Below are 27,615 nucleotides of genomic sequence, written 5' to 3' on the forward strand. Positions count from 1 at the left end.
CCTTCTGCAGTACCAGTGGGGCTTGGCTTCTCTTCAGAGCTATCCCATGGCTCCTTCACTTCTCCAAGTTTGATCATAAACATGTATAGCTCTTTTGTCCTCATGTTGTCCTTTTGAGAACCACTTTCAAGCCACCATCAACAAAATGGGAGTTTGTTGAGAGTTATCAACAAGGTATTTCATTAATTCATTCATCAAATTTAGAGTGCAGGCTCTGTGCAAGGACCCCAAGGGTTTCCCTCCTGGGGCTCCCAGTCAAGCAGAGGAGATGTAAATAACTAGAAAGCACCACAAGGTAGCAGGGGTGCAGTAAACAGGAGCTCTATTGTAATGAAATCAGGAGGATGACCCGGACTTGTCCAAGGCCCCAGAATACGGTGTGGACAGAGCAGGTCCATCTGCCAGGACCAAGCTCTGTGCCTGGGTTTGCAGGGAGGAGGGTACAGAGGGCACGGAGTGGGGCGAGGGGCGAAGGAAATGGGCAAGCTGATGGCTCAGGAGAGGAAGGCTTCAGCCGGCCCTACCTGACATCCCAACATGCCTCAGAACTCATCTGCCGTCAACTGGGAGCAGAGGCCCTTCCAGTCTAGGCTGCCCCTCCCACTGGCTGTGACAGGGTCCCCCCCCACCACCACCAAGTGCCCAGTTTCTCCTCTGACCAAACTGTTTGGCTGTCCTTCCCTGCACATGCCATTGTCTACCCTTCTCTGCACATGTCTGTGTGTCTGTCCTTCTCTGCTCCCACCTGTCTGTATGTCATTCTCTACACACGCCTGTCCGTCTGACATGCTGGTCTCCCTGCCGCGCCCGTCCCGCCTGCAGCTGCGTGGGTGTCGGGGTGGCTGCGCACAGAGGGGCGCGGCTCGGCCGTTCCCCCTCCCGCGTCCCCCCATCACAGGGATGACCCGGGCCGCGGCCCAGAGCTGCTGAAGCCCCAAAGCCGCCACACAGCGCTGCTGAGGCCAGGGAGGCGCGCCGCCTAGAGGGCCCGGGAGCGGACGGCTGTGGCTTGGGCGGCGGCGCAGGGCCGACGGGCAAGCGGGCGGGGCTGCGGCAGGGCAGGGCTGGGACTGGGGCTGAGAAGCCGCCGCCGCCGCCTCCGCTGGGGATCGCGGGCATCAGGTCCGCTCGGCCCGGCCCCGCCCCACCCGCCCCGCCCCTGCGCGACGAGCAAGCAGAGGCGGAGCGGCGCGCCCCCCGCGACGCCCGAGCTCGAGCCCGAGCCCGAGCCCGAGCCCGAGCTCGAGCCCGAGCCAGAGCGCAGAGGCATCCGAGCGGGAACCAGAGCAGGAGCGGGAGCGGGAGCGGGAGCGGGAGCCGGAGCCGGAGCCGGAGTCAGAGCCAGAGCCCGAGCCCGAGCCCGAGCCGGAGCCAGAGCGGGAAACCGAGCTGGAGCCGAAGCTGGAGCCGGCACTGCGGCGCGCGGAGCGGAGAGAGGCGGCTAAGCCGAGTAAGGGGCGTTGGGCCGGGGGCGGTGCTGGGGAGGGGCGGGTAGGGGGTCCCGGCCCCCTTCCCCGAGCTCTGTGGCGGCCCCGGCGCACGTACACAGCTGGGGCGCCCCGCGCGGAGCCTTGGCGCGCCAGGAGGGCGGACCGGCGGTCCGAAGACGAACCGCAGCGCGCTCCGAATGGGATCCCCAGACTCCCGCCCCCGGCCCGCGCGTCTCCGGCCGGGCCAAGGCTACCCCTTGAGCACGCCCGATAGCCACAGGGAAGGGAGGGTCTCTCGGAGCATCCACCTTCTGTGGGGGGGCATAAGAGAGCCTCCCCCGTCCCGCACCCTCGGTTTCAGGACCCCTGAGCAACCCACCCAAGAAGGGGAAACTAGGACGCACTTTTGGACGGGGTGGAAGAGGGAAGGGGCTCCCGGCTTTGCGGAGTTTGAAGCTAGAACCAACCCCCACCCCTGAGCCAGGAAGTTTGACCCTCCGACGGGCGGGTCACCCCCTGGCCAAGCCCCCGCTTCGACGCCTATCTCAGCACCAAAGGTGGGAGAGGGGGCGTCCCCGCCGCACCTTCTCTAGCTTTGGGGCAGACTTTCGCTTGCGCGGTAAATGGGACTCGAGGCTGAGTCCGAGGCGGCTGCTCTGGCTGGCTGCGCAGCTCGAAGGGCCACAGTCGCCTCTCCCCAAGAGCCCTCGGAAGCTGGGTAGTGCCCACCCCACCCCCCGGCTGGCTCGCGCAGCCTTTCCTCCCCCCCTCCCCACTCCCCCCCCCCCCATCGGCTCTGCGGTCTGGAGGCTGGCGCAGAAGACCTAGGGGCTGCCCTCTTGATCCCACGCGGGTGTCAGTGGGGGTGGCGAAGCAGGGGTGGCAGGGAAGGCGACGGCATAAGTGACAGGTGAGAGGCAGGGGCTTCAGGAGACTGATCCTTGGTCTAGACCCACACAGTCCCATGGGCACCTGTCTTGAGGATGCCCTTCTAGACCCTCTCCTCAAACACCCTGACTTCACTTCCTGTGCCTCAGTTTCCTCCGCTGACTAGTAGGCAAGATTCTGTTGTGAGCAGAATGTTTAAGGGCTCTGGTATTACAGTATGGTCTTGACTGACTTCCTATTCCTAGCTGTGTGACCTGAGACAAGACACTTAACCTCTCTTGAGCCTTAGTTTCCCCATCTGAAACACGGGGAATGCGCGTTGAAAAGATTAAATGAGATGCTGCTGGTGGGGGGGGGGGGGCGGGGGCGGCGGCTACCATGGTGCTTGGCACACAGCCAGGACTCAAGTCAGGTTGGCTACAGGTGTCATTTGATGAAGTGTCCAGCACCAGTAGATACTGAAAACAGTGAATTCGCCTGAGATGGCGGGGACTAGACCCCTACCAACCCCCCTTTGCGGAGGGCTTTGAATCCCCTCAAGGCCTTGTTGACATCTAATTGTGATGCAAAACTTGGGGCCTGCCCTTTCTCAGACATTCCCTCCTCCCCAAAGCTTTCTACTGCCTGGCCGGGCTTTCTCCTCCCTACCACACCATATCCATCCAGGATGGAAAAGACTGTATCTGACTGGCTTTTCTTTTGCCCTTGGCTGATGTCTGCCGCCCCGGTGGAGGGCTTCTCACGCATCTCTCACAGTGGGTGCAAGGGAATTCTGCACACCTCTCTCCACTCTGCGGTTTGGGAGGGGGTGGGGCAGGGAGGATTGCTTTCCCTGAGGAGCCATCAGGCTGTCAGGTGGCATGGATGTTCCAGTAGTGATGGTTCAGACAGGCAGCAGAAAGCAGCAGGGGGAGCAGCCGCCAGGGCAAGGAGACAGCAGGTCTGAGGGGTCCCAACCCTGTTTCCATGCTGACCATCCAGCCCATTGAGCCAGGAGGCACCAGAAATGATGAACCTTGGGGAGGAAATGGAGCCAGTGGCTGACCAAGAGGTTAGAACTTCAGAGCTGGAAGGTCCCCAGGAAGAGATCTGCCTGTCTGTGCAGCTGGGGTCTCGGGTTCAGAGTAGAGCAGGCGAGGCCCAGGATCTAGGGGAGGATGCTGGGATCTTTCAGGTGGCATGGAGGGTGTAGGTGCCAGGAGCACTGTTGAGAAGAAAACAAAGGTCCAGCTTGTGGACATCCATGCTTGTCCTGGCCACCTGTGGCCCATCTGCCCAGAACAGGGCAGGGGAGGGTGAGTCTGTCCACACGTTGCCTGATGGGGACTTGGTAATATAGGGAGAATGGGCTCCTTCTATACAGAAACCCCCTTGCTCTTCTTCCTACGTACCCCGCCCCCATTTGCCCACTTGGGTGTCACATCCCTGCATCTTCCATAATTCTCACTCCTCTTCTTCCCAAAAGAGTTAATCAGGAACTGATTAGGAGGTGAGTATCTCCTGGTCCACCTCAGTTTTTGGATCACAGCCCACAGGGAACGTGATGGAGATATGGACATTATCTTAAGTCTTTGGGAATAAACAGACACATTCTGGCCTATTACCTGAAGCCTTTGCCCTGGAAGTGCTCAGAGCACAAGGTAAGGGGTGGGAAAGTCTAAATCTGCTCTCAGCCTCCTAAATGTAGAAACTGAGGCCAGGAGGGCTTCTGGAGCCCCTGGGCAAGTGAACACAAAATGGAGCTATGGCTGAGAACATGGCTACTTGGACCCAACTGCCTAGGCTTAGAGCATAGGATTCTGGGCAGAAGATTTACCTTTCAGAGCCTCAATTTCCTCTTGAAAGTGGGAACAAATATTACGTACCTCCCATTACATTTGTGGGGACTGAAGAAGTAATATACAGGAAACACGTGGCAGTGTCAGATGGACCATTCCCAGTGGCCTTGCTGCATCTGCATTATGAACATATCCTGAACACATACTGTTTCCATGCCTAAGCACTTCTCTTTGGATTCCGACAACAGTCCTCTGATTTAGGTACTGAAATTGTCCCCATTTTATAGATGAGAACACTGAGGCTGGGAAAGGTTAAGGGCTATCTAACGTTGCTAAGTATAGAATACTTAAAACATCCCTATGACTCATCATAATTTTATGAGTTTATAAAATTGATAATTAGCACATTGTATCTTAGATGATGTGTAATTAGTTATTGGAATGCTTCCTCCAGGGATATCATCAATCATTTTATACCTCATGTTAACTGTCCACGGGCCAGAGAATTTTTAGAGACACCTTCATGTTTTGTATTCAAACAGTAATCAAACTGATTTAAAAGAGCAACCCCCCCCCAATTTATTCCCTATCACTCTTCTCTCCATTTTTTTCCCGTAGCACTATCACCTCTAACACCTCTATATCATATTCATTTGTTTATTGTCTACTCTTATCAATATAAATTCCCCAAAGGCAGGGACTTTTAACCATTTTGTTCATGATGATATCTCCTATATTCAGAGCCTAGAATAGTACCCAGCACTTAGTATGCTTTGCAAATTATAAAGTGTTTTACAAACATAAGGTCTATTGTTATTATTTTTGCCAAGTGTATAGCTTGCCTGAAAATAAAACATTAAGGTTTGTGGCAGAAACCATTCCCTCAAAAATTTGGCAAATAGGACTTGCTCAAGAGCCAGGGAAATTTTGATGAGGGTTAAAAAAAAAAAATGGAAATTATTTACCTAACATTTTAATAAAGCTCCTTACCAGTAAGTTCAAAGACAAGTTATTTTTTTTTAATCTTTACAATAACAAATGGCATGGTCAAAGGCAATTAAGTTAGCTTTAAAATTTTTCAATTAACTATCACTGACTTATCACTTAATTATTCTTTGTTAGCATGAAAGGTTTTTTCAAATCTTCATTTTAATGATTTTTCAGATTATAAAACACATGTTCATTGTAGAAAATTTGGAAAATCATAAAAAATATAAAACACAAAAATCCTCAACCCCACCACTGCCCAGAGAGCCCAATGACGGTGAATATTTGCATCTGTTTCCTCCCAAAATTTTTCTATATATGAATATTTTCTCTAGGTTTTTTTTCTTTTACAAAATAAGGATCATGTTGTATGCAGAGTTCTGTAACCTGCCTTTTTATATATAACCTGGGTCTTTTTTCCTTCTTAGCATTCCACTAAAAGTCTTTACCTATGTTATTAAAATGTCTTTAAAACTATTATTTCATGGCTATATATTATTCCATTATAATTTTCTCAGCCTATCCTCTTATTGGACAGTGAGGTTATCCCTCGTGTTTCACTGCCATAAATAATGCTTTGTGGTGCCCTCTGTGTGGTTTTTCCTGAGCCTTAAAATCATGCTTCTCTACCCACTTGGCCAGACCTATTTGTCAGTTTGTAGATGGACTGGTTTATGCAGGTAGACAGTAAATCAACCCTTAGAGGTTGTACCTTGGTGGCAGTGAGGAAGGAGGTAGCAGTTGATTCTACAGAAGGCTACTTGCCAATAATGTTCTTCTCCATTGGGAAAGACACCAGCTGGGTACCAGCCTCATATAAAGACCTTCCTGCAGAGGAGGAAGGTTTTCTGCCACCTGGGGACCCCCTCCCCCCGCAGCCCCAGAAATTAGCCCCCTGCCTGGTGAGGTAGATGCAACCCTTTTAAGATCAGTGTGTCTCACCACAGTCCAGAATCTCTGACTTTCTTCTGGCTCTGGGCAATCACCTGCACACCCACAGGTTCATGGAATCTCTGTTACGGCATCATTCATTCATTCAGTAAACAGTCCCTGAGCATTTACTGTGGTAAGGATAGAAAGCACCAGTAGTTATCTGGCCTGTCTAGATCTGGAGTCTCCACCTCACCCACCTCTGGAAGGGCCTCCATTTCTCCACCATCCCCCCTCCCCCCACACCTACAGACACCCAAGCAGACACAGGGAACCATCTTTAAGGCTCCCTCTTCCTCACCCTCTACATCTGATCCATCTGTCCTGCTTCTTAAATATCCCCTACACACACCGCCCTATTTCTCAAACCCACCCAGCATGCTCCTGCCCAGGGACCTTCTGTCTGGCCCCTCCACCTGGGATACCCTTCTCCCACATATCCACCCAGCTATTCACCCAGCTAGCTCCCTTGCTCCAGTCTTCGCTTACAGATCACCCTCTCACCAAGGCCTTCTGCAGCCACGGTATCTAAATGTTCAGTCTCCACGTACACACTGCCTCTGTTCCTTCCCTTACTGCTATCTAACAAACACCACCATTATATGTGTGTCTCCTCCACTAGCAGGAAGCTTGGTGAGGACAGGCAGTCAGTGTTTGCTTCACTTCTCTATTCTCAGCACCCAAAACGTGGTTCACAAGGGGCTCTGAATAAATACTGTCAAACCAAAGAATGTAGCCTCTCACTTTGCTCCATTTACCATCGCCTTCATTTAAGCCCATCATCTCCTACCACAGCTTCCCTGCTCCTCTGTCACCTGCCTCCAACCCCTGGTCCCCCCTCCTCACTGAGCCCAGGGAGACCTTCTTAAAAGGTGACCGTGCAATTCCCCTGCTTAAAATCTTCCAAAGGGTAGTCTTGGGGCCGGGAGCTCATGATCTCACCCAACCCCCTTCGTTTCTCTGAATCTCAGTGTTGACATCTGCAAAATGGGGGGTTTGTTTTGAGATCCCCTGGGCTGACGACACGTGACTGCGGTAGAGCCAGTGCCGCATCAGCGTCACGGAGTCACGTGGCCTCTTCCACAGGCCAGCCCACTCCTGCGGCCCCTCGCTGTCCGCGGTCTACCGCGGTGCCGCAGAACCCTCCCGGGTCTGACTGCCGCGCATGCGCCGTGCCGCCCCTGCACACTGCGCCAGCCGGCTCCGCCAGCCCAGCTCTGCCCGCCAGGGGCGCGGCGCCGCCCCCCCTCAACCACATACGCATTTGCCCAGGTCTGAGTGTCGCAGTGGGCCCCAGACGAGGTATTCTGGGAGTGGGGACGTGAGGCGGAATGGGAGTGACGTGGACTTGCCGCACACCATTAAGCCACTTCAGAGCCTGGAGTGCCGCCGCCGCCCGCCCTCCGATTTCTAGCCAGACAATACAGTCGCAGATGAGTCACAGGCAGGAACGCGCCTCGCCTCGGATGCTGGGCTCCGAGACAGGCGGGCAGGGGGGAGACGTGACCTGAGAGTGGGTCCAAGCCCAACCCCCACTCCTGCAGTCCCTGCTCCGGAACACCTCGCCCAGCAAAGCACAATCTCAGACCATTTGTGACGAACCTGGCCATCCACTACCCCCATCACTGTGTCCTCACAGCAGCTCTGGTCACATGTGGGGAGAGCGGGGTGGGTACTTGCACACATAGATACCTGACATCCAGTTCCTTTGTCTTGATAACCCAACCAAAGCTCCACCCAAGCAGAGGGTCTGATGCCACCATGAAATGGTTTTCCTGTAGGTCCTCATGTTGAAATCCACAAGTGGGGGAGGGGAGGAGGAAACAGTAAGGTTGAGATTGCTGTTTTAGGACCCTAAAAGCCCCTCCTTTTGTTTTCCAAGGGTTTTGTGGGACACACCCTAGGTGCTTGGTAAATATTTGAATAAACTGATGCAATCCAGGAATGCTGGGAGAATGCAGCAAGAAGATGTATGTGAAGCGCAGACTGAGTTACATGATGCGGGAAATGGTACCCTAGCTAACGTCAGCATCATTGTCACCCACGATGTCGGGGAGCATCTCAGTTCCTTACATGGGCGTCCTTTTCCTCAGGAAGTTGAGCATCATTAAAAGGCAGCTTCAACACTGCAGTCCTATGCTGACATCAGGCCAAGATGGATTTGTTCTAGAATCCACATACTTTTAAATGTGCTCAGCCCCGAGGGAGTTCCCAGAGGCCACACTGGCCCTCCATACCCACAAGAAGCTAACAATCTGGAACAAGTTAGAACCAAAGTCATCCTGGAAGGATGTCCATGTGCTGTGGAGGCATAGCCAGAATGGGTATTCTGTCTCCAGCAGTCAAAGAGGACTTCACTGAAGAGGTTTCTTCAGCCGTGTGATGACAGCCACATGGGAGTTTGCCAGGTGGAGAGGAAAGGAAAGGCATGCCAAGGAAATGGCATGAGAGACCCAGTGTGTCCAAGAAGCTGGCCAGCCAGAGCCCTGGGTGGGGTGACACCCAGGGTATCAGATCTCTGTAGGGTGTCCCTGCTGTAACTGAGGAACACTGGGGGACAAGATCCCTCCCGCATAGCCCTTCCACCATCTTTTCTCTGTGACAATGGGAGCCTCAGTTTTCTCATCTGCAAAATGAAAATGGTATTACCCACATCAGGGAACATTGCAATAATGTTGATGATGTCATCTGGCGCAAGCAGGTGTTTGGCGAGTGTGGGTCACACCTGAAAAGCTGGAGTGCCCAGAATGCTTCCATATACACAAAGTCTATCTGACCCAGCCCCTTGCCAGCCTCTTGAGCCATTTGGAAACTTACACACAGTCTGCCAAACATCCAAACTGACCACAAAATATACAATGCGAGGGTTCTTGGCCCCTGCCCTAGGCAGCCCATCTCCCACCTCCCCCACACTCCTTGCTGTCTCAACCTTCACCTCAGAATCACAGGGCCCACAAGGAGGAAAGAGGGGGTACAGGGGGCCTCTAGGAGAAGCAAGACCTTGGAGATAACCCCTTGGAGTTTAGAGGGTGGGCAGCACCCTCTACAGCATCAGGAGCCACCATGGTGACCCTATAGGAAGTGTACATGCAGCATATTTTTATTAAGCACTCACATTACGCCAGTTCACTAGAGAGGCAGGCAGAGCACCAGGGCGGTGGAGGCAGTGGTAGAAGCCAGTTCATTTTCCTAGGGACACTGAGGATTTATGGAAGGGTTTTTGGCAAAAGAATGACATGATCCATTGTGCCTTTAAGAAAGACCTCTCTGGAAGCAGCATGAAAGATGGCCTGTCAGCCTGCTTAAGTCTCCCTCCAGACACACACGTGGCCACAGTGCACACAGGCATACCCACAAACGTGAACACAGATGCATGTACACCCATGTATTTTAGAAAGTATAGATCCCAGGCCCTGAGACTCTTCAGAATTTTCTGGTGTGAAATCACAGTTCCCCAAGCAGCCTGCCATGCCAGAGAGACTTCTCTACCGGGCCTAGGGAGATCACATCCTACCCTCCCTTCTCCCATCAAAACTCTTGTTGGTTTCTGTAGGGATGGGGAATATGGGGTTCACACCCAGAAGACTGAGCTGCAAGGAGCCATCTGGAGAGAGGGACCCCAGGGTCAGTGGCAGCAATGGCTCCCTCCCCCTGACCCCCTAGGACAACAGAATGAACATGACATACGTACCCCCCATCCTCAAAGCCAGTGAAGTGCCCTACCCTGATTTCCCCCTGAGGACACTGCAGCTCAGACAGGTGAAGTACTGTGCCTAAAGGCACACTCCAGGAAGTGGCAGGACTTGGACTTCTGATTTCAGGCTCTCCAAAGATAGATCTTGGATTCATCTATTAAATAGAAAAAGTGTTATTAATCAGTGCAATTTGGCCAATGGTCTCCATCAAAACATGGAACCCATTTGGAGGAAAAACTGTATATAATGAAAAGGGTTCCTGAGGGAAACAAGGGTGGGAATCTTGGGACCTGAGTCCTAGACAAAAGCTCTGTCCACAGTGTCACCCCCAGGATCAGGGAGGTCAACTGCCTCCTGGGACCCAGAGGGGCCAGGCTGTTTCCTGTTGGTTCCTGTTGGCTCTCCCCCATAGGAACCCACCAAACTCCACATCCACAGTTCCCGCTCAGCAACCCCCAAAGGTGCAGTTTGGTTTCTGCAAGTCTAGTGACCACACTCCCTACAAAATAACTGTATCTCCCTGCTGTTCACACAGCCCCATGTCACTTGGAGCTCGGGAGAGACAGAACCAGCACGGGAGGCTGGGGCATTTTTTGAAAATGTTTCCTCTCTTGAAAATGGGTGTTAGAGTGACCCTTGCTGCTCATTCAGGTGTCACACCAAGTTTAAGGTTGAAGGGGAGGGGAGGCAGGGAGATTGGGGAAGAGACATTTTCATTCTCTTGGCCTTTATTAGGTGCCTTCCAAGTGATATGCTTGCTGACAATGGATGGAGGCTTTGGGGTAAAAAAGACCTGGGTTCTAGTCTCAGCCTGTAATTAGAAGTTGTGTGACCTTGGACAAGCTACATAACCTCTGAGCTTCAACTTCCTTATTTATAAAATGGGAATGAAAAGAGCATCATCCCCTTAAAAGTGTTGGGATAATAGTAATAACAATAAGGTTTCAGTTAGGCAAACTCTGAATACCCTTCCAAAGCCAGCTCTAGGACCTTGAACTGGCACCTTACCCTTTCTACGTCTGTTCCCCTTCTGTGATATGAGGACATTGGGCTGGTCTTTAAGGGTCCTTCCAGGTATAAATGCTCAGAATGCCATGATCTATTGCAATTGTCCTAGGCAGGTTCATGAGACAGGAGAACACCAGGGTATCTCTCATTCCTGTTCAAGGGTCCACCCGGAGGAGATATTCCCCCCTCCACCCCCCACTGACACCCCAGCATGCATTTGCCCCACCCCTGCCCCAGAACCCCCACACTCCGCCACCAGAGCTCCCTCAGACCCCTGCCCAGACTGGGCACATGCTGTCACAGTCACCACCCTTTCCCCAGAGGTTAACAGCCCAGGGACCTGAACGCCAAGCTCGCAGGGTCAGTGGGTACCATGCGGGCGCCCCATCACCTGTCTGTTTGTGTTTCTGCAGGTGAGCGGAGGATCCTTTTCTACAAGAAGTTGGAACTGTACAAGTGGGCAGGCTGGCTCCGCTATTTTGCTCCAAGGATTACATGTCCTTCAAACGCCCCTGCCCCTGTAAGTCTTCTCTTCACATCCTTCATGGCTCGGGGCCAGGCAAGGGCCGGACTTAGAGTCAAGTTTGCAGAGAATGTTTCTAGGATGTTTAGCCAAAGAGCCCCAAGGGTCTGATCAGGGGCTGATGTGATATGATGGGTGGGGGGAGGGCAACACAGAACACCCCTGACTTCTGCAAGAGAAATCCCACTTTTACCAATCCCTCTGTATCAGCACTTGACAAAGTGTGGGTCAGGATTCCTCTGAGGGATATTAACGGGATTGTTTTTTGTTCTTTTTTTTTAATTTTGTGGCCAAATGAATGTGGGAAATGCTGAGTGAGACAAGTTAAGTAGCTTTTGTTACCACAGGACTTTTCAGAGCCTTTAATGTGGTGATGTGTGTTGTGAGGCTGCCATAGGAAAGCGAAAGCCCAGTGGCCTTCCCAAATTTGACCACAAGGAGGGTCTCACAGGATGGGTGCTCCAGAACACACTCCTTGGAGTTCACTGTCCTAAGGAAACCCTTCCTGAAGCCCCTCATTTACTGATTAATTCATTTAATCTGCTGGAGCCTTGAGATGATTTTGTCCATAACATTCTTGTCTTGGCTCCCTGATGTCCATGAGTCCAGGCGATGGGCTCAGTCAGGTGTACCCCTGGGGCTCAAGGCTGCAGCTCCCTTAATCTCCACCAGCCCCACCTTCACTGACTCATGCTCCCACCCTTACTGTGGTGTCCCCTTTACCTGTCCCCATGGCAGCCACCTGCTTTCTCTTGTGATGTCCCCTGTGCCCCCCCAAAACCGTGATCACTTGGTGCCACTTGGGAGGACTTGCATAACACCCCCCCCCCATCCCTTCTCCTTGATGAGTCAGGACTGTGAGTCTGTGTGAAATCAAGGGCCTCGCCCTAGGCCCTCCTCTATCTATGTGTCATCTCCCCCTCTACCGTGCTCACTCTAGCTAATCCCTCACCCCCACTCACCAATGTCTGTTCAAATGTGCACCACTGGTTACATGTCACTGCTTGGGGTTGGGGTCCTCTCTTCTAAATGGTGGAAACCTCAGTTGTTAAACCTTTGAACCTCAAGGGACTGCTGCTGTGGGCGGGCACAGGAAGCTGGTGTATCCCGTTGGGGTGGGGCCATCACCAGGTATGCCGTGGGGAAGAAGGGACTGGTGGGATTCATTGTCTCAGGAGCGGTGTTGGGGGGGGGGGCGGTACTAGTACAAGCTCAGTAAGTTACTGTTACTGTTGTCACTGCTGCTGCGGCATAATCAGGAAATCGGAGCCCAAGTTCAGGCCAGGTAAGAAGGCTACCCATTCAGGGACACGTTGGAGCCCAGGGACACCTGCCCCACAGAGGGCTAGAATGGCCACATCCTCACCCCCTTGAGCAGCTGGGAATGCAGAAGGCTGGTAAAGAGTAAAATTGGGTTGCTGAGTGTAGAGCGCATTCCAGAACTTTCTGGGGTCAAGCCAGACCCCGCAAAGCCCTGCCTGTCTGCATAAACAGAGGCCATCGGCACAGGACAGCCCTCTGCATACTCACCTCCTGAGGTTAACAGGGTGTGGTCATCGATATTCGGGGCTGTTCAGAAGCAGTTCCTACACATCCCTACAGGCCCAGTGCCTGGCATGCAGTAAGCACTCAATAAATGTCTGTTGAATGAATAAATGTATAGTTAAACACTCTGGATGAGGAGCTGAAAGCAGTGGATGGGGTAGGAGCTGAAGCTCCTGACTGTGCCATCAGATTCTCCCCATGGCTTTGGCTGGCCAGTCCTCCTTTGTAAGATGAAGGGGTGGTCTGAGGCCAGTGGGCTCTGGGAGCTCGGGGCTGCTGTGAGGCTCCACAGAAAGCAAGGGGCACATGTGCGGGCAGAACCCTCGCCCCTCCACCCCACCCCACCCCACTGCTTCAGCCAGTGCAGCTCTACTCACATCTATATATAGGTTGGGATCGGTTCAGATTTTATGGAGAAGGGGTCCCTGGCAATGGCAGGCTCAGCACTGTGGGGCTGTCCAGACCTGCCCCTTCCTCCATCATCCCTCTCCTTCTCTGCCAGATTTTTCTTACGTCTTCCAGTCTGACTCCTTCCCTTTCCTCTGGAAAGTGTTCACTGCCCCTCCTTTCAGCAACCCCAGCCCACTTCAGTCTGGCTTCTGCACCCCCACCACACATCCCATTGACTTCTGTGTTACTAAACCCATTCTGTAGCTTCCAGTTCTCCCTGTTGGTCACTTTAGCTTTCTTGAAGACTTCTCCCTTGCATTCCCTGACCCTGAGCCCTCTGGGTTCTCTTCCGGCCCCTCTAGCCATCTGGTCCTCCTCTCACTGTCCACTGGTGGTGTCCTTTGGCAGTGGGGAAGGGTGGATTCTTGCCGTGCCTGCCCCGGGATGCTGGGGCCCAAGCCTCGCCCCTGGCCTTCCCCCTGCACACACTCTAGACCTTCTCATCCCCTCTCTGCTTTCAGCTGAAGCTTCTAGGCCAGCAGCTTCCAAGGCTCTTTCCCAGCCTGGTTTCTGTCCACCTTCAGATTCCTTCTTCTGCCTTTTGCTGCCTGTCTCCCCTGGGCAGCCCATACCTCTGTTATAAGTTTTTTTGAATTTATTATTTATTTATTTTTTAATTTATTTTTGACAGAGACAGAGTGCGAGCATGAGCTGGGGAGGGGCAGAGAGAGAGGGAGACACAGAATCAGAAGCAGGCTCCAGGCTCTGAGCTGTCAGCACAGAGCCTGACTTGGGGCTCGAACTCACAGACTGTGAGATCATGACCTGGGCCGAAGTCAGACGCTCAACCGACTGAGCCACCCAGGCGCCCCAGGGCGGCCCCTACCTCTACACCTCGGATTCAGCCTGTCCCAGACACAGCTCTTCACTCCAACTGGCTTTGCTTTGTTACTGTGTTGGTTTAGGGCACCACCATGTACTCAGTCCCTCAGGCCAGAAATCTGTGAGGGACCTTCAGTTCCCCTCCAACACACCCATCAGCACCAACTGCCTGAGGAGACGGGGAGGGGGTGGGGTGGGGGTCCAAACTGGGTCATCAGGTTGCCACTCAGACTCTGCCTCCGTCTGGGCCACACTTCAGATTCAACCTGGAAATTGCTGCCTCAGTAAATGTTCATCGCACAACCAGACACGTAAACGAATCAAGATGAAGCAGATGCCTTGTGGGCAGCCCCCTCAGCTCAGACAAGAGACCCTCACACAAGTTCTGGAAGGGACGCAGAACCACAGAACTCCAGACATCCTAAAAACACCTGACACAGGAATATTCTAAGGGATGGAACCGGAAGTACCAGGAGGGCCCTGCCATGAACACACACACTCTTTTGTAACACCTCCTTTCCTGTACTGTGAATGTAGACATCTAATGGAATTTATTTAACTTTCTTAGCTCATAAAATTATCTTTCCCAGTACATGTGAAGATACCAAAGCCCATTAAAACCTGGAAAAGTTAGGGGAGGAGCCATAGCTTGTTCCCATTTGGGTTTCCCTACACCTAATCCCCTGCCAATGGGGAAAAGTCCCCAGAAGGAAAAACAAACCCTAAAGTTTCCTAAGCAAGACCCCACTCCTAGCAGGGGGGTCCAGAGACCAAGGAGAGTGAGCAGGGAAAGGTAACCAGTGTAGGGGGAGAGCCAGGCAACAGACATGGGTCTGCCCAGTTTCCACAGCTTCAGACACTGGGCAAAGCAGGACCGTCCATTGGCCTCTTGGGAGATGAGCAGGAGTTAACCAGACCAGGCTGGGTCAACTCCTCCCAGGCACTGCCCACACTGCACACTCCCCACTCCCTCCACCCCATCTCACCCACCTTGTGGGCACTGCAGCTCATCCCTGGCTTCCAGAGACAGCCCCCTCCCCCAAGTTCTGCAGGTAAGAAGACTTAAGGCAGAGGGTGGAGGCAAGAACAGGAAGGGGGAAGCTCAGTAGGCTTCGACCACTGCGAGAGAGAAGTCAGGTCTTCTGTCTGTGAGTGCCAGGCCAGTGAGCCATTTTCTAGCCTTAAGCCACTCTGTGAGCTGGAGGAGGACCAGCCTGGCTCCTCAGGAAAACTGGAGACATGGGAGTCTTCTCCATCTGCCCCCAGCTGGGCAGCGTGGCCCAGGATTCACCCGGGACCCAGGTTCCAAGAACAGATGCCTCACAACCTCTTCTTAGCCCCTGGCAGAGTCCTGTGGAGCTCCCTGTGACATGGGGGTGGCCTGCTTCCCACTGGCCTTGAGGGATAGATCTGGGGAAGGAGGGGCTTTGGGGACCCCAGAGAGACTGAGCCTGTACCAAAGCAGGAAGGAGGGGGTCAGGGTTGCATCCACTGATCCACGGAGAAGTCAGCTGGGACTTGTCTCTGCTAAGCTCTTGGGCTGCCGACAGGCTGGCAGGAACTGCAGTCTGGCAGAGCCTCTGGGTGGGTTTGGGTCTCTCGCAGAATAAGTGTTACGTGGTAGACAGTGCTTGGGTTCGTGTACAACCTAGTGCTGACACTTACCAGCTATTACATTTGGAGCAAGCTGTTTAACAACTACAAGTCCCAATTTGCTCCTCTATAACATGGAAATAGTCATACCAGCCTTTTGGTTTGATGTTCAGATTTAACCTGCTCCACGAGGAGAATCTAGCTTGATGCCAGACACTGAGAAGATGCTCAAGAAGCTTGAAAGTCCTGTCCTTTTGACCACCTCCTCCCTACACAGCTTAGTGTTACCCACGCCTTTAGTGATAGAGCAGGGAAAACAGAGACACATGGGAATTTTGGAGGTAAATTTGGGATTTGGACCAGATACTACTATTTTCTGCTCTGCTCATTATAATAAGAGTTACCTCTGCAGAGACTTAGCTGTCAATAGAAGGAAGGACTTGAGGGCAAGGAACACAAATGACAGGACACGTTCACAATTTGCCACTACTGTTCCTAGAGCAGACATTGCCCATCAATTGCAGCACTCCTTCCTACTGAGCCTGGATGCAACATGAGACTCCCTTAAACACACACAAGCACCACGCAATGATCATTGGCCTGTGGGATGAAATCCCTATTCGTTCCTTGCTGTGGCCTGACTTTGGAGTGGGCAAGAGAATAGCAGAAGTGACTTCAGGTACACATTTCTCTCTGAGTCTCAGTTTTTTCATCTGTAAGATGGAAGTTAATTAAAGGCTCCACCTCAGAGGGTTGCTGTAAGGGCCAAATGAGATATTGTAGATAAAGGGCTCACAAGGCCTATGATCATTTCTTCACATGGCTTCCTTGAAGCAGTCCTGCAAGGGAAGGATGTGTGTGCTCATTCCACACATGAAAAAGCTGAGCCTCGAGGACAGGGGGAGACTACGCTAGGTGACACAGCTAGAAAACGATGGGGCCAGGGATACAGCCCAGGTGGGTCTTTCCAGGGCTCAATTGTAGCTAAACCACAGATGGACAAAAGGACAAGGGCGGAGTCCAGTCCAGTCCTTCATTCCCACCCCTTGGATGGAGAGTCCACTCTGCAGCAGGACCATGAATGCCCTGCCTACCTGTCCTCAGAGTTCTCTGGTCTGGCAGGGTCTGACTACAGCAAGTGCTCAGCCTCTGATAGCTAATCTTAATTTGAAATGCACATTTTATATTAGACTCCCTGGCAGAAAGGCATCAACTTCGGCTTGAACACCTAATGTGTTCGGTACTACAGGTATTCCCCAGTGTTTGAAAGTTTGAGTTATGCCACTTCACTTTTACAAAAGAGCCAAGTTAGTACCCGTTTTCACTAACTGAAAGAAATCGGAAGACAATTTCGCTTTTGTGGAAAAAGGTGAAAAGTGAAAACTGTTCAGCATTTCTTTCAAAAGCAAGCCATGGTAGAAGCAGCGCACACCCCAAACAGCAAGAGTGGGCCCACCAAGCTCCTTCCCCAGAACCACACCCAGCATCTCCTCATTCAGCCGCCATAGCTTTGAACTCTGTCTGGGAGCACCTGTGCCCTATCTTGATTTTGTGCATCCGTTAGCAAGATGTGTCCTAAGTTATCAGAAAAGCCTAAAAGAGGTTATTTTGGGGGCCTGGGGACCCTAAAACCTTTTTTCCCAAGTGAATTAATGATAACTTCTTCTTCACTTTACACCATTTTGGCTATGAAAGGTTTCATGGGAACCCTTTACTTTCAGAGAGCGGGGAAAACCTGTGATGACACAGTACCCCCAGCCTTTGCAGGGCACTCACAGCTGGCAACGTTCTTGCATTTCACTGTCCCTCACCCCCCTTGGCAGCGAGCTCCCTAGGTGATGTCATCCAGCCTCATGGCATTGAGCAGCACCCATACACTGACAGCCCCCAAATTTACATCTCTGGCTCCAGACTCTCCCTGAACTCCAGACTCATATATCCGATGGTCTGGCCCACTCAGATGTATCTCCACTCAGATGTCTGTTCAGTGTCTCTCCAGAGCATCTCAGATGTAACATGTCAAAACCTTAAATCTTGACTCCCAGTCCCCCACCAAACCTGCCCGTCATCCTCCCCATCTCCGTAAATGGCAGCTTAGTCCTTTCTTGTGCTCAGGCTCCAAACTTGGTCAATTCTTAGTGCTCTCTTTCTCATCCACCACCACTCCGTTTAATCTGCAGATCCTGATGGTTTTACCTTCAAATCGGACTCCATCTTTCCCCCTGGACCCAGGCACCATTGCCATCACTTGGACCACTGTCCAGACTCTTCTGCCACAACCAGGGAGTATTGGAAAAGGAAAAATCTAAAAACTGAGCCCTAGGTTGGTGGAGGGAAAAATGGCTTCTGTATCTAGAAATCTTGTCAAGGGAAGCATGATCTTCAGAGTCGTCACCTGTGGCATCACAGGGCCAAGTGCACTGGGGAGAGAGGAGATGGATTTTCCTGCAAATAGAAATGTGTAAGGACACTGCCATTTCTTTGCCAAGAGCTACCCTAGATTAGCTACCTGAAACTCAGCTCTGCCTGCACCTGGAACTGTGCCCAGGGTGACTGGGAAAAACTGGTTGTCCTCTGTGATGTCACTGCAGAAGCGTGCAGGCCCGCTTGCTTTCCAGAGAGAAGAAAGAGGCCCCAAGAGAGACAAGTCACATGCCCAGGGACCCGCCAGGGGAGGAGATAGGATTCAAAAGCAGGGCTTCTGGATCTAAGCCCAGGGCACTGGCCACACTGATCCCTCTGGGACCTTGAGTACATTTCACCTCCCAGAGTCCTCTCTCTTCGCTTCTCTCTACATGTAAACACCACGTCCCCCATCAGCCCCCTGGCGGTCGGCTTCTCGGGGCTGCTCCCTCTGCCCCTGTGCCACAACTGGACTCCATGTCTGTAGGTAATCTCTAGGCCTTGCCAGAGACAGTCATTCCAGAGCTATTCTCTGCCCATCCCCGGGCCCTTCATCCCCTGGATGATACTTGTCTCCCCTAGGAACGGGGTTAAAGGTGAGGATTGGGGAAGGGATGTTGCAAGAAAAACAGCGAGAATAAAATTTTATCAATGTAAAAGCCAAGGTGGGCCCCTTTTAAGATGGATGGCAGCCTTATTAAGAGTTTTTGTCTATTTTTGAAATTTCAGGTTTTTGATTCAATGAAATTTAAAGGATTGCTCATGAAATAGTTTAATTTTTTTCAAAAATCTCATTTCTTTGAGATAAAAAGCGACCTCCAACATTTTAAAGTATTGACAGTGATCCCAACAGTTTACTGTCCTTACCATACATGTGGCTATTGTGCGTGCAGCGTGTCACTGACACTTCCTAAACAATGGGAGTCATGGCACCGTGGCACTCTCCTGTGTTCCCCTCACAATGGGGCAGGGTGATCAATTATACCTGCACGAAACCAGTGCACTGGCGTATCTACCAAGCGTAAAATCCAATTATCTAAAACAACATGACTCTCAAATTCTCAGACACTATGTAATTTATAACTGGATTTGTATATTCAGAAACCTGTGGAGTATTCTTTGAATTCTTTTCAAATATAAATTATATTGAGTATTAACTAAAAACACTGAACTAAATAGCTTAACCACAAGAGGGGCTGAAGTTTGGTATATGATTCAATGAATGTTTACCCATCATTTCAGTCTCAACTTTGGCTCAGTCCTAGCACATCCACCCATTTCTCTCATGGTAGAATTTATTTTTAAGTGCACAAGAGTGAGAGGCCCAGCTAGACACCATTGTCTTATTACGAGGGCCACAGGGACGGCCAGCTGACAAAAGGTGCGTGAGAGGGGAAAGGTGCACACGGCATTTTCCCCTTGTTCAGCAGCAGCTTTGACTTAGAACAGAACGCAAAAACATATTATAAAAACAGAACAAGGGTCTGTTTCTAGGTTTGATTGAGTCACCAAGGACTTCACTTCTGCTGCAGAAGCCATTGCAGGAGGGAGGTACCAAAGGGACACTAATACTAAAACATAGGTGATCAGAGGCACCGAAGGCACTGGTTACGTGAGGCATCATCAAAAGACAGCCCTGGGTAAATATCGCACGTTTCCTGTCAGCTGCTAAGACTTGTATTTTTCCAACCGAAAAGCAATCCTGCAGGACTTTTTACTTATCACTTGTTTGGAGAAAGGCTGTCTTAGGTCCCTTCATTGAACATGAAGCCTAGATTCCCAAGTTAGTTTTCCTGTATCACCACAAGACGTACTACACTCTGTTAACACTGTTTGACACTGACCTGTTGTAATTGACGGTGTCGCTATTCTCTTGGGTATCCCGCAAAGAACAAACCCATTAGAGGGAAACAGCTCATTGTGAAACAGTGGATTGTTCCACAAAGATGTGAAGAAGGACTCTTGCATCTTGGCATCTATTAACCACTTCCAGGCATCCATACAGACAGGAACCTCCATGGGAAGCATTCTCCAGTGTCCTGCGCAGGTTGCAAATGATGAATATATTTAGAAAGTCTTTCACAACTTTCTTCCTGCTCCAGCCATGGCCTTGATCCTGTTCCCATCTCAGTCCTGGGCAGCTCCTTGGCCCCCTGCCCACCTCCCATGAAGCTCAAACTCCTACCAAAGATCTTTAATATAGCCCAACTTACCCATTTTTTTTTTATGGTTAGTACCTGTGTATCTATTTAAGAAACCCAAGGTCATGAAGATACACTGCAGTGTTTTCCTCTTGAAGCTTTACTGTTTTGCCTTTCATATTTAGATCTATGTCTAGGGGATATTCTTAAGATTTTAAGGTTTAAAATCTTGAGTCTTGAAGTAATAGAGGTTCCAAGGGGTGAACTGCTCAGAGGGTACTGCCTGCAAGAAGCAGGGCCAGGATTTGAACCCAGGAATATGTATCTTACTTAGCTAGAGCCTAGGACAAGATGCGCTGGCAGGGGAGCTCTAGGTTTCCCCCCAAGGAAGGTGGCTGAGGAGTCATCCCTTCTCCCAAAGGACCATAGGCCACTCACATCAGGATACAGAATACTGGTGAATAAAGGGCCTGATACTGGGGCTGGTTTGGCTCCTAAGACGGCTCAGGGCTGCAAAGCCATCTTGGGGGGCAAACATCCCATAATGTTCTTAGGAATTCATGTTCCATGAACCACCTGCTGAGAAACTCTTCCAAAGCTCTGTGGTTCAGTGTGATGTTGACATGCAATTAAGATCACTGGATTTATCATGGCCAAGAGGTCTCTGGCTTTGCCTAGTCTGTTAGTTTTTCTCATCCTACTTACTGAAGTGACATATTAATAGATTTCCTGGTCTTAAACCATTCTTGCATTCCTAGAATAAGCCCTCTCTACATATGGGATACTATTTTTTTTTCATTTAAAGATTTTTTTTGTTTTGAGAGACAGAGAGAGAGAGAGAGAGGGAGAGAGAGAGAGAGAGAGAGAGAGAGAATCCCAAGCAGGCTCAGCACTGTGAGTGCAGAGCCTGACGTGGGGCTTGATCTCACAAACCACGAGATTATGACCTGAGCCAAAATCAAGAGTCAGATGCTTAACTGATTGAGCCACCCAGGCGCCCCTGGGATATTATTTTCCACATGCTGCTGCCCTCATGCTGGTTTCCCAGGTGCCCTTGTAAATTCTGGGAGGTGAGGGAACCTCTGTGGAGCAGGGGACAAAGTCCCATCACCTGTAACGTTTTCCAGGATCAGAACCCACAAAACCAAAAGGCCAAAGCAAAACTTGAGGAAGATGATACTGTGGCCCAAGTACACAGCCCTAGCCTGGCCCAGCTATGGTGGGAAAGCCGGGGATAATTTGCAGCATTCATAAATTTAACATTTTATCTATCAATTATTCATTGAACTTCCTGGAAAGTCCATGTTGTAGTAAATGGTCGTTTTTCCAAGCTATGATTTTGAGTCTTGTAATGCAAGCTGATGAGTGGGCCAAGCCAGCCCCCCAGCATCTGCTTCTCAACACAGTTCCACGATTTCCTACTCATCGAGCATGACAGTGACTCACCTGGTGTTATATAACCCTGTGTTCTTTGTGGAAAATAGCCTAAGAGCCAACTCTAGGTGTGGACAAAAGAGGAAGGAAAATGAGGAGATCAGGGCCAGTGATGATTCTAGCAAGAAAATGAGAGTTTGGTGTGGGTTCAAGTGGAAAGCCTAATTCTGTCATGGTTTTGGTTCTGGAACATAGGCCAGTTCACCATTTCTTCTGCAGAAATAGGGAAAAGTGGTTTGTGATGCTGTTACAGTGAGTTTGCCAGCCATTAAATAATCCATCAAACCAGAGATAAAACCTTAGTGAATGATGACAAGACAGTAAACTTGCAGAATTTAGATATGTAGAAGTACATGTGAGTTAATTTTGGTGAGTTTATTTAAGTGGCATCTTAATAATATCTTACATGGTCTCTTAATAGTGGAATAAATCACTTTCATCTTATATTTATGGAACCATGAAAGGCCTGTGGGTAGTCACTTATATTTCCCAGTTATTTTTTAATGCAGTGGTTGAAAATCTTCTAGGCAGTGGAGCACTCTCCTATTACCCCTGATATGGAAATCAGATGGAAGCAGGGCTCTTCTGTGTGAAGGGAGAGCAGTGAGCTTCATCCTGTACCAGCCTTTCCCCCTCAGCACTGGGGCACCTGTGTGGGACCTCTTGCCTCCCACAGTTTGAGAGGTTCATTTTCATCTGACTCATATCATGTCTCCACTGTTTAGAACATGTCCAGGCATGGACTACGCACTTAGTATTGGTGAGTGGATGAGTGGATGGATGGATGGATGGATGATCAAGTGAATGGTGAGTAGATGCCTAGGTAGGTAAATACATAGGAGGATGGATGATTGGTTGGCTGAGTGAATTTATAGAGGATTGATGGTAGATGACTTTATATTCCAATCTTTCTATCTACTATAATCTGCCCCACTTGTAATGCCACAAATGGCCAAATAAAAGGTTTCAGGACCCTGACATGACATTAGCTGACTTCTTATAGAGATGTATCCTCATTATAAGAAGAATCCTGTACACCAAGTAGCCTTTTCCTCACCCCCATAATCCCAACATTCAGCTGCCATCAAGATGACATCCTACAGGCTCGCCCCAGGAGCACCTCCTCTTTTCCTGAGCTCTGTTGGCACCTCACCCCTCTGTGCACCTTCCTCCCTCCTCTGATGTTGTCCTGCTGGTTTGTCCCCCAAGACCCAGCACCCCTGCGTGGATGTCCCTGGCCAACCCCCGGCACTCTGACATCTCTCCATCACAGTTGCCTGGCAACCAGAGGATAGGGATCAGGAAGTGGGCTGAGAGGCCACCCTAAAAAGCAGAGAAGGGAGACCCAGAAATGCCTAAGCAAGTGGGCCTCCCTTGCCGTGTCTCCTGCCCCAGCCCCTCTCCACATCCCTGCTGGGAGGCTGGGACCAGCCAAAGGCGAGCAGAGAGAAGATAGTGTCTGAATCCTCTTCTCCATATTCTGTGCAGTGACCGCATGGCCTCACCCTGGTGGTGTTAGCAGTATAGGAAGAAGTACACTGCCAAGGCCAGACTTGCCAGGGAAGTAGACCTGTGACAAATGTCTTCAGACTTTTCTGTGACAGGAGTCATCAGTCAGATTTGAGTCTGTGGCCCCCCTTTCTCTTCTAGCCAGCCTCTCAGAGGGGGCGGGCAGGACTCTACATCTAAAGATGTTTAGCTTAGCACCTCCAGTGTCTCAGTGCCCTTTCTTTGTCACTGCTCCTCAGGTGGCTTCAGTCTGCAAAGACCGCCTCCCTGTACAGTCCCCAGACAGAGGGACTGTAGAGCTGCCTGTACACTACACTCAGCAAGGACTTGATAATGATCATCAGCCTCATTTTCCTTACCCTGCATGTTCCCCAGACTGAAGCCAGCCCTGACCCCATTCCCCTGACACAGGACTGGATCTTCCTGCCCCTCCTCATACCCTCTGTGCTCACCTGGCTGCCACCACCCTCCCCACCCCTCTCAGACCCATTCACCCGCCCTGGAGGGAGGACCATTTGAGAATAAGTGTCTCTTTGGACAGCTGGCAAGCAAGTCCAGAGAGGGCAGAGACATGCCAAAGGTCACACAGCAAGCGAGTGATAGAACCAGGAACAGAATCCAGTTCTTCCACCTCCACCCCTACCACGTCCTGCTCTCTTCCCCTGCTCTGTGCCACTGTTTGATGAATTATTAGACACGCCTGGGTTCAAATCCCAGATCTTCCATAAAACTAGGGCAAATCTTCAGCTCACCAAGACCCAGTGTCCTCCTCTATAAATGAGGGGAACAAAGGCATCTGCACAGAGGAGAAGCAAGCCCTAGACTCAGCTCCACATCCAGGCCTGGGTCATGTAGAACCTTCTGACTCAGTTGTGGTTCCCAGTCCCAGCCCTGGACCAGAAGTCTGGAGGCAGAGGCTTCTGCCTGGCACAGCAGTGGCCATTGGACCCAGGCACCACCCCAGCCCCAGAGAGGGCTTTGGGACCCCATCTGCAGAGAGGGGGAAGCATCAGGCCTGTCTCTGAGGCCTGCTCTGGGCACATCAACTCGGAGAGGCAAAGGAACTCTCTGCAGTGGCCTTATGCCCATCAAGTGAGATCAACTGAGCCCTGCTCCATGCTCAGCTCTGCACAGTATGGGGCCGCGGGCCTCAGCCTCCTCCACCCCAGCTCTGTGTTCACGTGGACCCTGACTGCTGCCTCCTCACTGGTCTCCCACTTCCCACCCTGCCCCCCTTCTGCAGCCAGAGGCCTCTCCTAAAACACTCTGAACACGCTCCTTCATCCATGTCTCTTCTTTGCCCTTGGGATAAAGGATAACTCTTGATTCGACATTCAAGATCCCTCATGGTCTGGCCAATGTCAGCCCCTCTAACCTCAGCCTCCACCTCTCTCATGATTCCTCAAATGCACCGAGCCCTCCTTGGGGGCCCCACAGTTCTTCTATGGTGGAATTTGCCAGACTGACTTACCATTGATCTGGAGCCCACCCCAGACCCAGACTCCTCAGGTAAGCCCTGATTTACTCCCTTATATGATAGCACCTCCTCCATTCCAACAATCTTCCAGTGCTTGTAAACAGCTGTAGATCCCGTGTCTGGGCTGGACAATTGGGTGAGTGATGGGAAGAAGGAAGGGCCAGTGGGTGAGTGAGAATGACTGAGAGCAGCTCACGTGGTCCACCCCCACACACTCAAGCACACAGAGCAAGCCGACTCTGACTTCCCTCCATGCCATTCAAATGGCTCCTGGGCTCCCTTTCTGTGCTGGCCTCGCCCAAAGCACTGGAGAAACCTGGTGACAAGACAGATAGGACGCACGTCCTGCCCTCCAGGGGCCCTCAGCCCACCAGGAACCAGAGCGAGTATTAGTGGAGGCTTGGGAATTGCATAGAACAGGCTGGATCTAAGTTCTGGCTCCACTTTGACTAGATCTGTGCCTCAGCTTCCCCATCTATAAACTGGGGGGAAAGACAACACCTACCTCTCAGGTTGCTGTGATGGTAAATGAGATAATGGTGCTTATAAAGGGTGTAGAGCCTGACCGGTCCTGATAGATGCTCAGTGAGAGCTACCATATCATTCACATTGTTCCTTGGTGGGGAAATTGCCCCAGGGCCCCTCATCACAGTCCCAAGCACACCTCTGGAACAGATGCAGAGATAGAAGATATACAGAATAGGGGGCCCCTCCCCCAGCCCTCGATTGTTTGCTCCTCTTCCTGAATACCTGCTTGCTGTGATCTGTCTCTTCCCAACACACACTGGCTCCCTTCTCTGGAATCCCGGTGTCTTATCAGCAATGTTCAGCTGTTGATATGCCTTCACCCTGGATAACCCATAGGTCATAGCCTGCTTTGACTATAATAAAGTGATCCAGAAGCAGCAAAGCATCATTTTAGGGGTAGGAACATTTTCATTTATCAAGATCAAAAAAAAAAAAAAAAAAAAAGAAGAAGAAAAGAAAAGAAATGAGCTCTCAGAGCCTAGTGCCTGATAATCACAGAATAGCACCTTGGCTAAGAGCATGGGGCTTAGGCTGCCCAGTGCCCCAGGTCCCTCTATGGGCTATGTGACTTTGGGCACGTTACTTAACTTGCCTGGGGCTCAGTTTCTGCACCTATTAAATTGGGGATCCCATCACAGTCCATCATGAGAATTGAGGTAATCTAGTGTGTGAGACCTACCGAGCATGGTGGGGGACACACAGTAAATGTCCCAGAGACAGTACCTATTCCTGCTGGTATGTCGAGCGGGGTGGGGGGAGGCAGCCTCTCAGGGAAGAGATGGTATTTTGAGGTACAATTGCCTTTTGATCATGGGCACTTGTAGAAGGAGCTTGGGAAGAAAGTTCAAGATAGAGGCAAAGCTTGCTTTATCCTCTGTCCTTGTGCAGCTGGTGTGCGGTGGGCAGAGAGGCAGAGGGGTGGGGCACAAGGGCTGTCAGAGAGGTCATATATATCTTGTTGATAAAATGGACCCTGTGTTTAGAAATTGGGAGACTTTCCCTCATAATTTAAAGCAGCACCTACCTCTGCTGGTCGCGGTGACTGGAAGATTAATTTCTCAACTGGCCATGCAGGCAGGCACCTGTGCCAACTGGCTCCATCTGCAGGCACGGGTGATGCCATCTCTGTGCCCAACTGGTAATGAGACAGGCACTGCCCGGGGGGGGGGGGGGGGGGGGGGGGATGTCGAGGCTCTCATCTGATGCCAAGGCCATGGAGGGAGGAGCATCCTCAAGGTGACCCTGAGGGGCCAGCACCTTGCTGCATGCTGAGGAGGACAGGCATGTGTGCACACATCTAACACTAGGGGTTCATGCTGGGCACCTGCAGCCTTGATGGGCCAGCTCTCTGGTGCCATGTCTGCCTTGAGTCATGGGTGACCAGTGTGTCCCAAGTCATACACACACTGAACAGGACACACTGAACAGGACAGTGTGTGGACCCCATACACTTCTACCTTCTCCAAGGAGAGCTGATACTGTGGACACTCCTAAGTCCTGCTCTTGGCTTCGGATGTGAGAGGCCACATGGTGAGGAGGAAGAGGGTGACACTGGTTGGACAGCTGGCTGGCCTGTACTTAAATGGAGAGAATATGGTAGCAGGTGGCCACTGGCTTAGCTCTAGTCCAAGCCAAAGCCCTAGCCCCCAGCTCAGGAGTGGTAGCCTGGGGCACTGAGGTCACACTAGATGAGTGGGGCCAAAAGCTCCATTTCATGCCCAGGTATAATCACTCTGTGGAGTGCTGTGTTGGAAAAGATGCTGAGGCTGCCTCCTGGACCAAACAGGAAAAAGAACCACTGTCAGTAGCTTCTGCCACTGGCCCAGCTTGAGGGAAGAGTGGTGGGCTTGTTCCATGTCCACAGCCAAAGACTGATTCTTCCTAAACTGAGGTCATACTGGACGACCGAAGCAGATCTCTTTTGCCTGAGACACGGACAAGGCGGGGAGCCTCATTTTGCCACCTTTCATCTCTGGGTCTTGAAGAAAAATGGAAAACTTTAGCTTAGGGTAGCTAGCTGACAGCCAAGGGAATAAAAATAAGAAGCTGGAACTTCATCAAAACCTTAAGCCGTCACAACCAGTCAAGAGGAGACACAAAACCAAATTCTGTACCTTGTTGAAAGTGGGGTACTGAAGTCTCCAACTGTTACTGTTGCATCATGGGTTTCTCCCTTCAGCCTTTGTTCCATGTATCTTAGGACTGTGTTCTTAGGTGCATATATGTTTATAATTGCTATAGCTTTCTGATGGGTTGACCCTTTGTCATAAAATGTCCCTCTCATCTCTAATGGCATTTTTTGTTTTAGATTAAAGTCTATTTTTTTCTAATATTAATATAGTCACTCTGGGAGGCCTCCTCTGATCTGATCTGATCTGATCTGACCCCCTGACACGTCTGGGTCAGTTACCACTTGATCTCCCTAGAGTGCCCCAGGTAAGGTTTCACCCCGGAGCAGGAGGACAGCGTTAGAG

General features: G+C 51.1%; 1 protein-coding gene and 1 long non-coding RNA gene across 3 annotated transcripts in view; one reads left to right on the forward strand and one right to left on the reverse strand.

Annotated features, from left to right (window-relative positions):
* Positions 1–1,248: 1,248 nt before the first annotated feature.
* Positions 1,249–27,615, forward strand: part of BEAN1 (brain expressed associated with NEDD4 1) — a 36,781-nt gene continuing 10,414 nt past the window's right edge. Inside the window, exons 1-2 of one of the 2 annotated variants that reach the window (XM_019455725.2) lie at positions 1,249–1,450; positions 11,130–11,236. In XM_019455725.2, the coding sequence (XP_019311270.1) occupies positions 11,212–11,236 (25 nt within the window). In that variant the 5' untranslated portion in view covers positions 1,249–1,450; positions 11,130–11,211. The remainder of the gene's footprint in view (positions 1,451–11,129; positions 11,237–27,615) is intronic. The other variant, XM_053906521.1, reaches the window with a different exon arrangement.
* Positions 17,968–25,546, reverse strand: LOC109270819 (uncharacterized). The gene is made up of 3 exons (XR_002081689.2): positions 25,364–25,546; positions 19,897–20,091; positions 17,968–18,094 (listed from the first exon to the last, which is right to left on the reverse strand). It is a non-coding gene; the product is annotated as an uncharacterized LOC109270819 (long non-coding RNA).

This window comes from Panthera pardus, unplaced genomic scaffold (assembly GCF_024362965.1).
Source record: "Panthera pardus isolate Hobbes unplaced genomic scaffold, ASM2436296v1 HiC_scaffold_19, whole genome shotgun sequence".
Taxonomy (NCBI): Eukaryota; Metazoa; Chordata; class Mammalia; order Carnivora; family Felidae; genus Panthera; species Panthera pardus.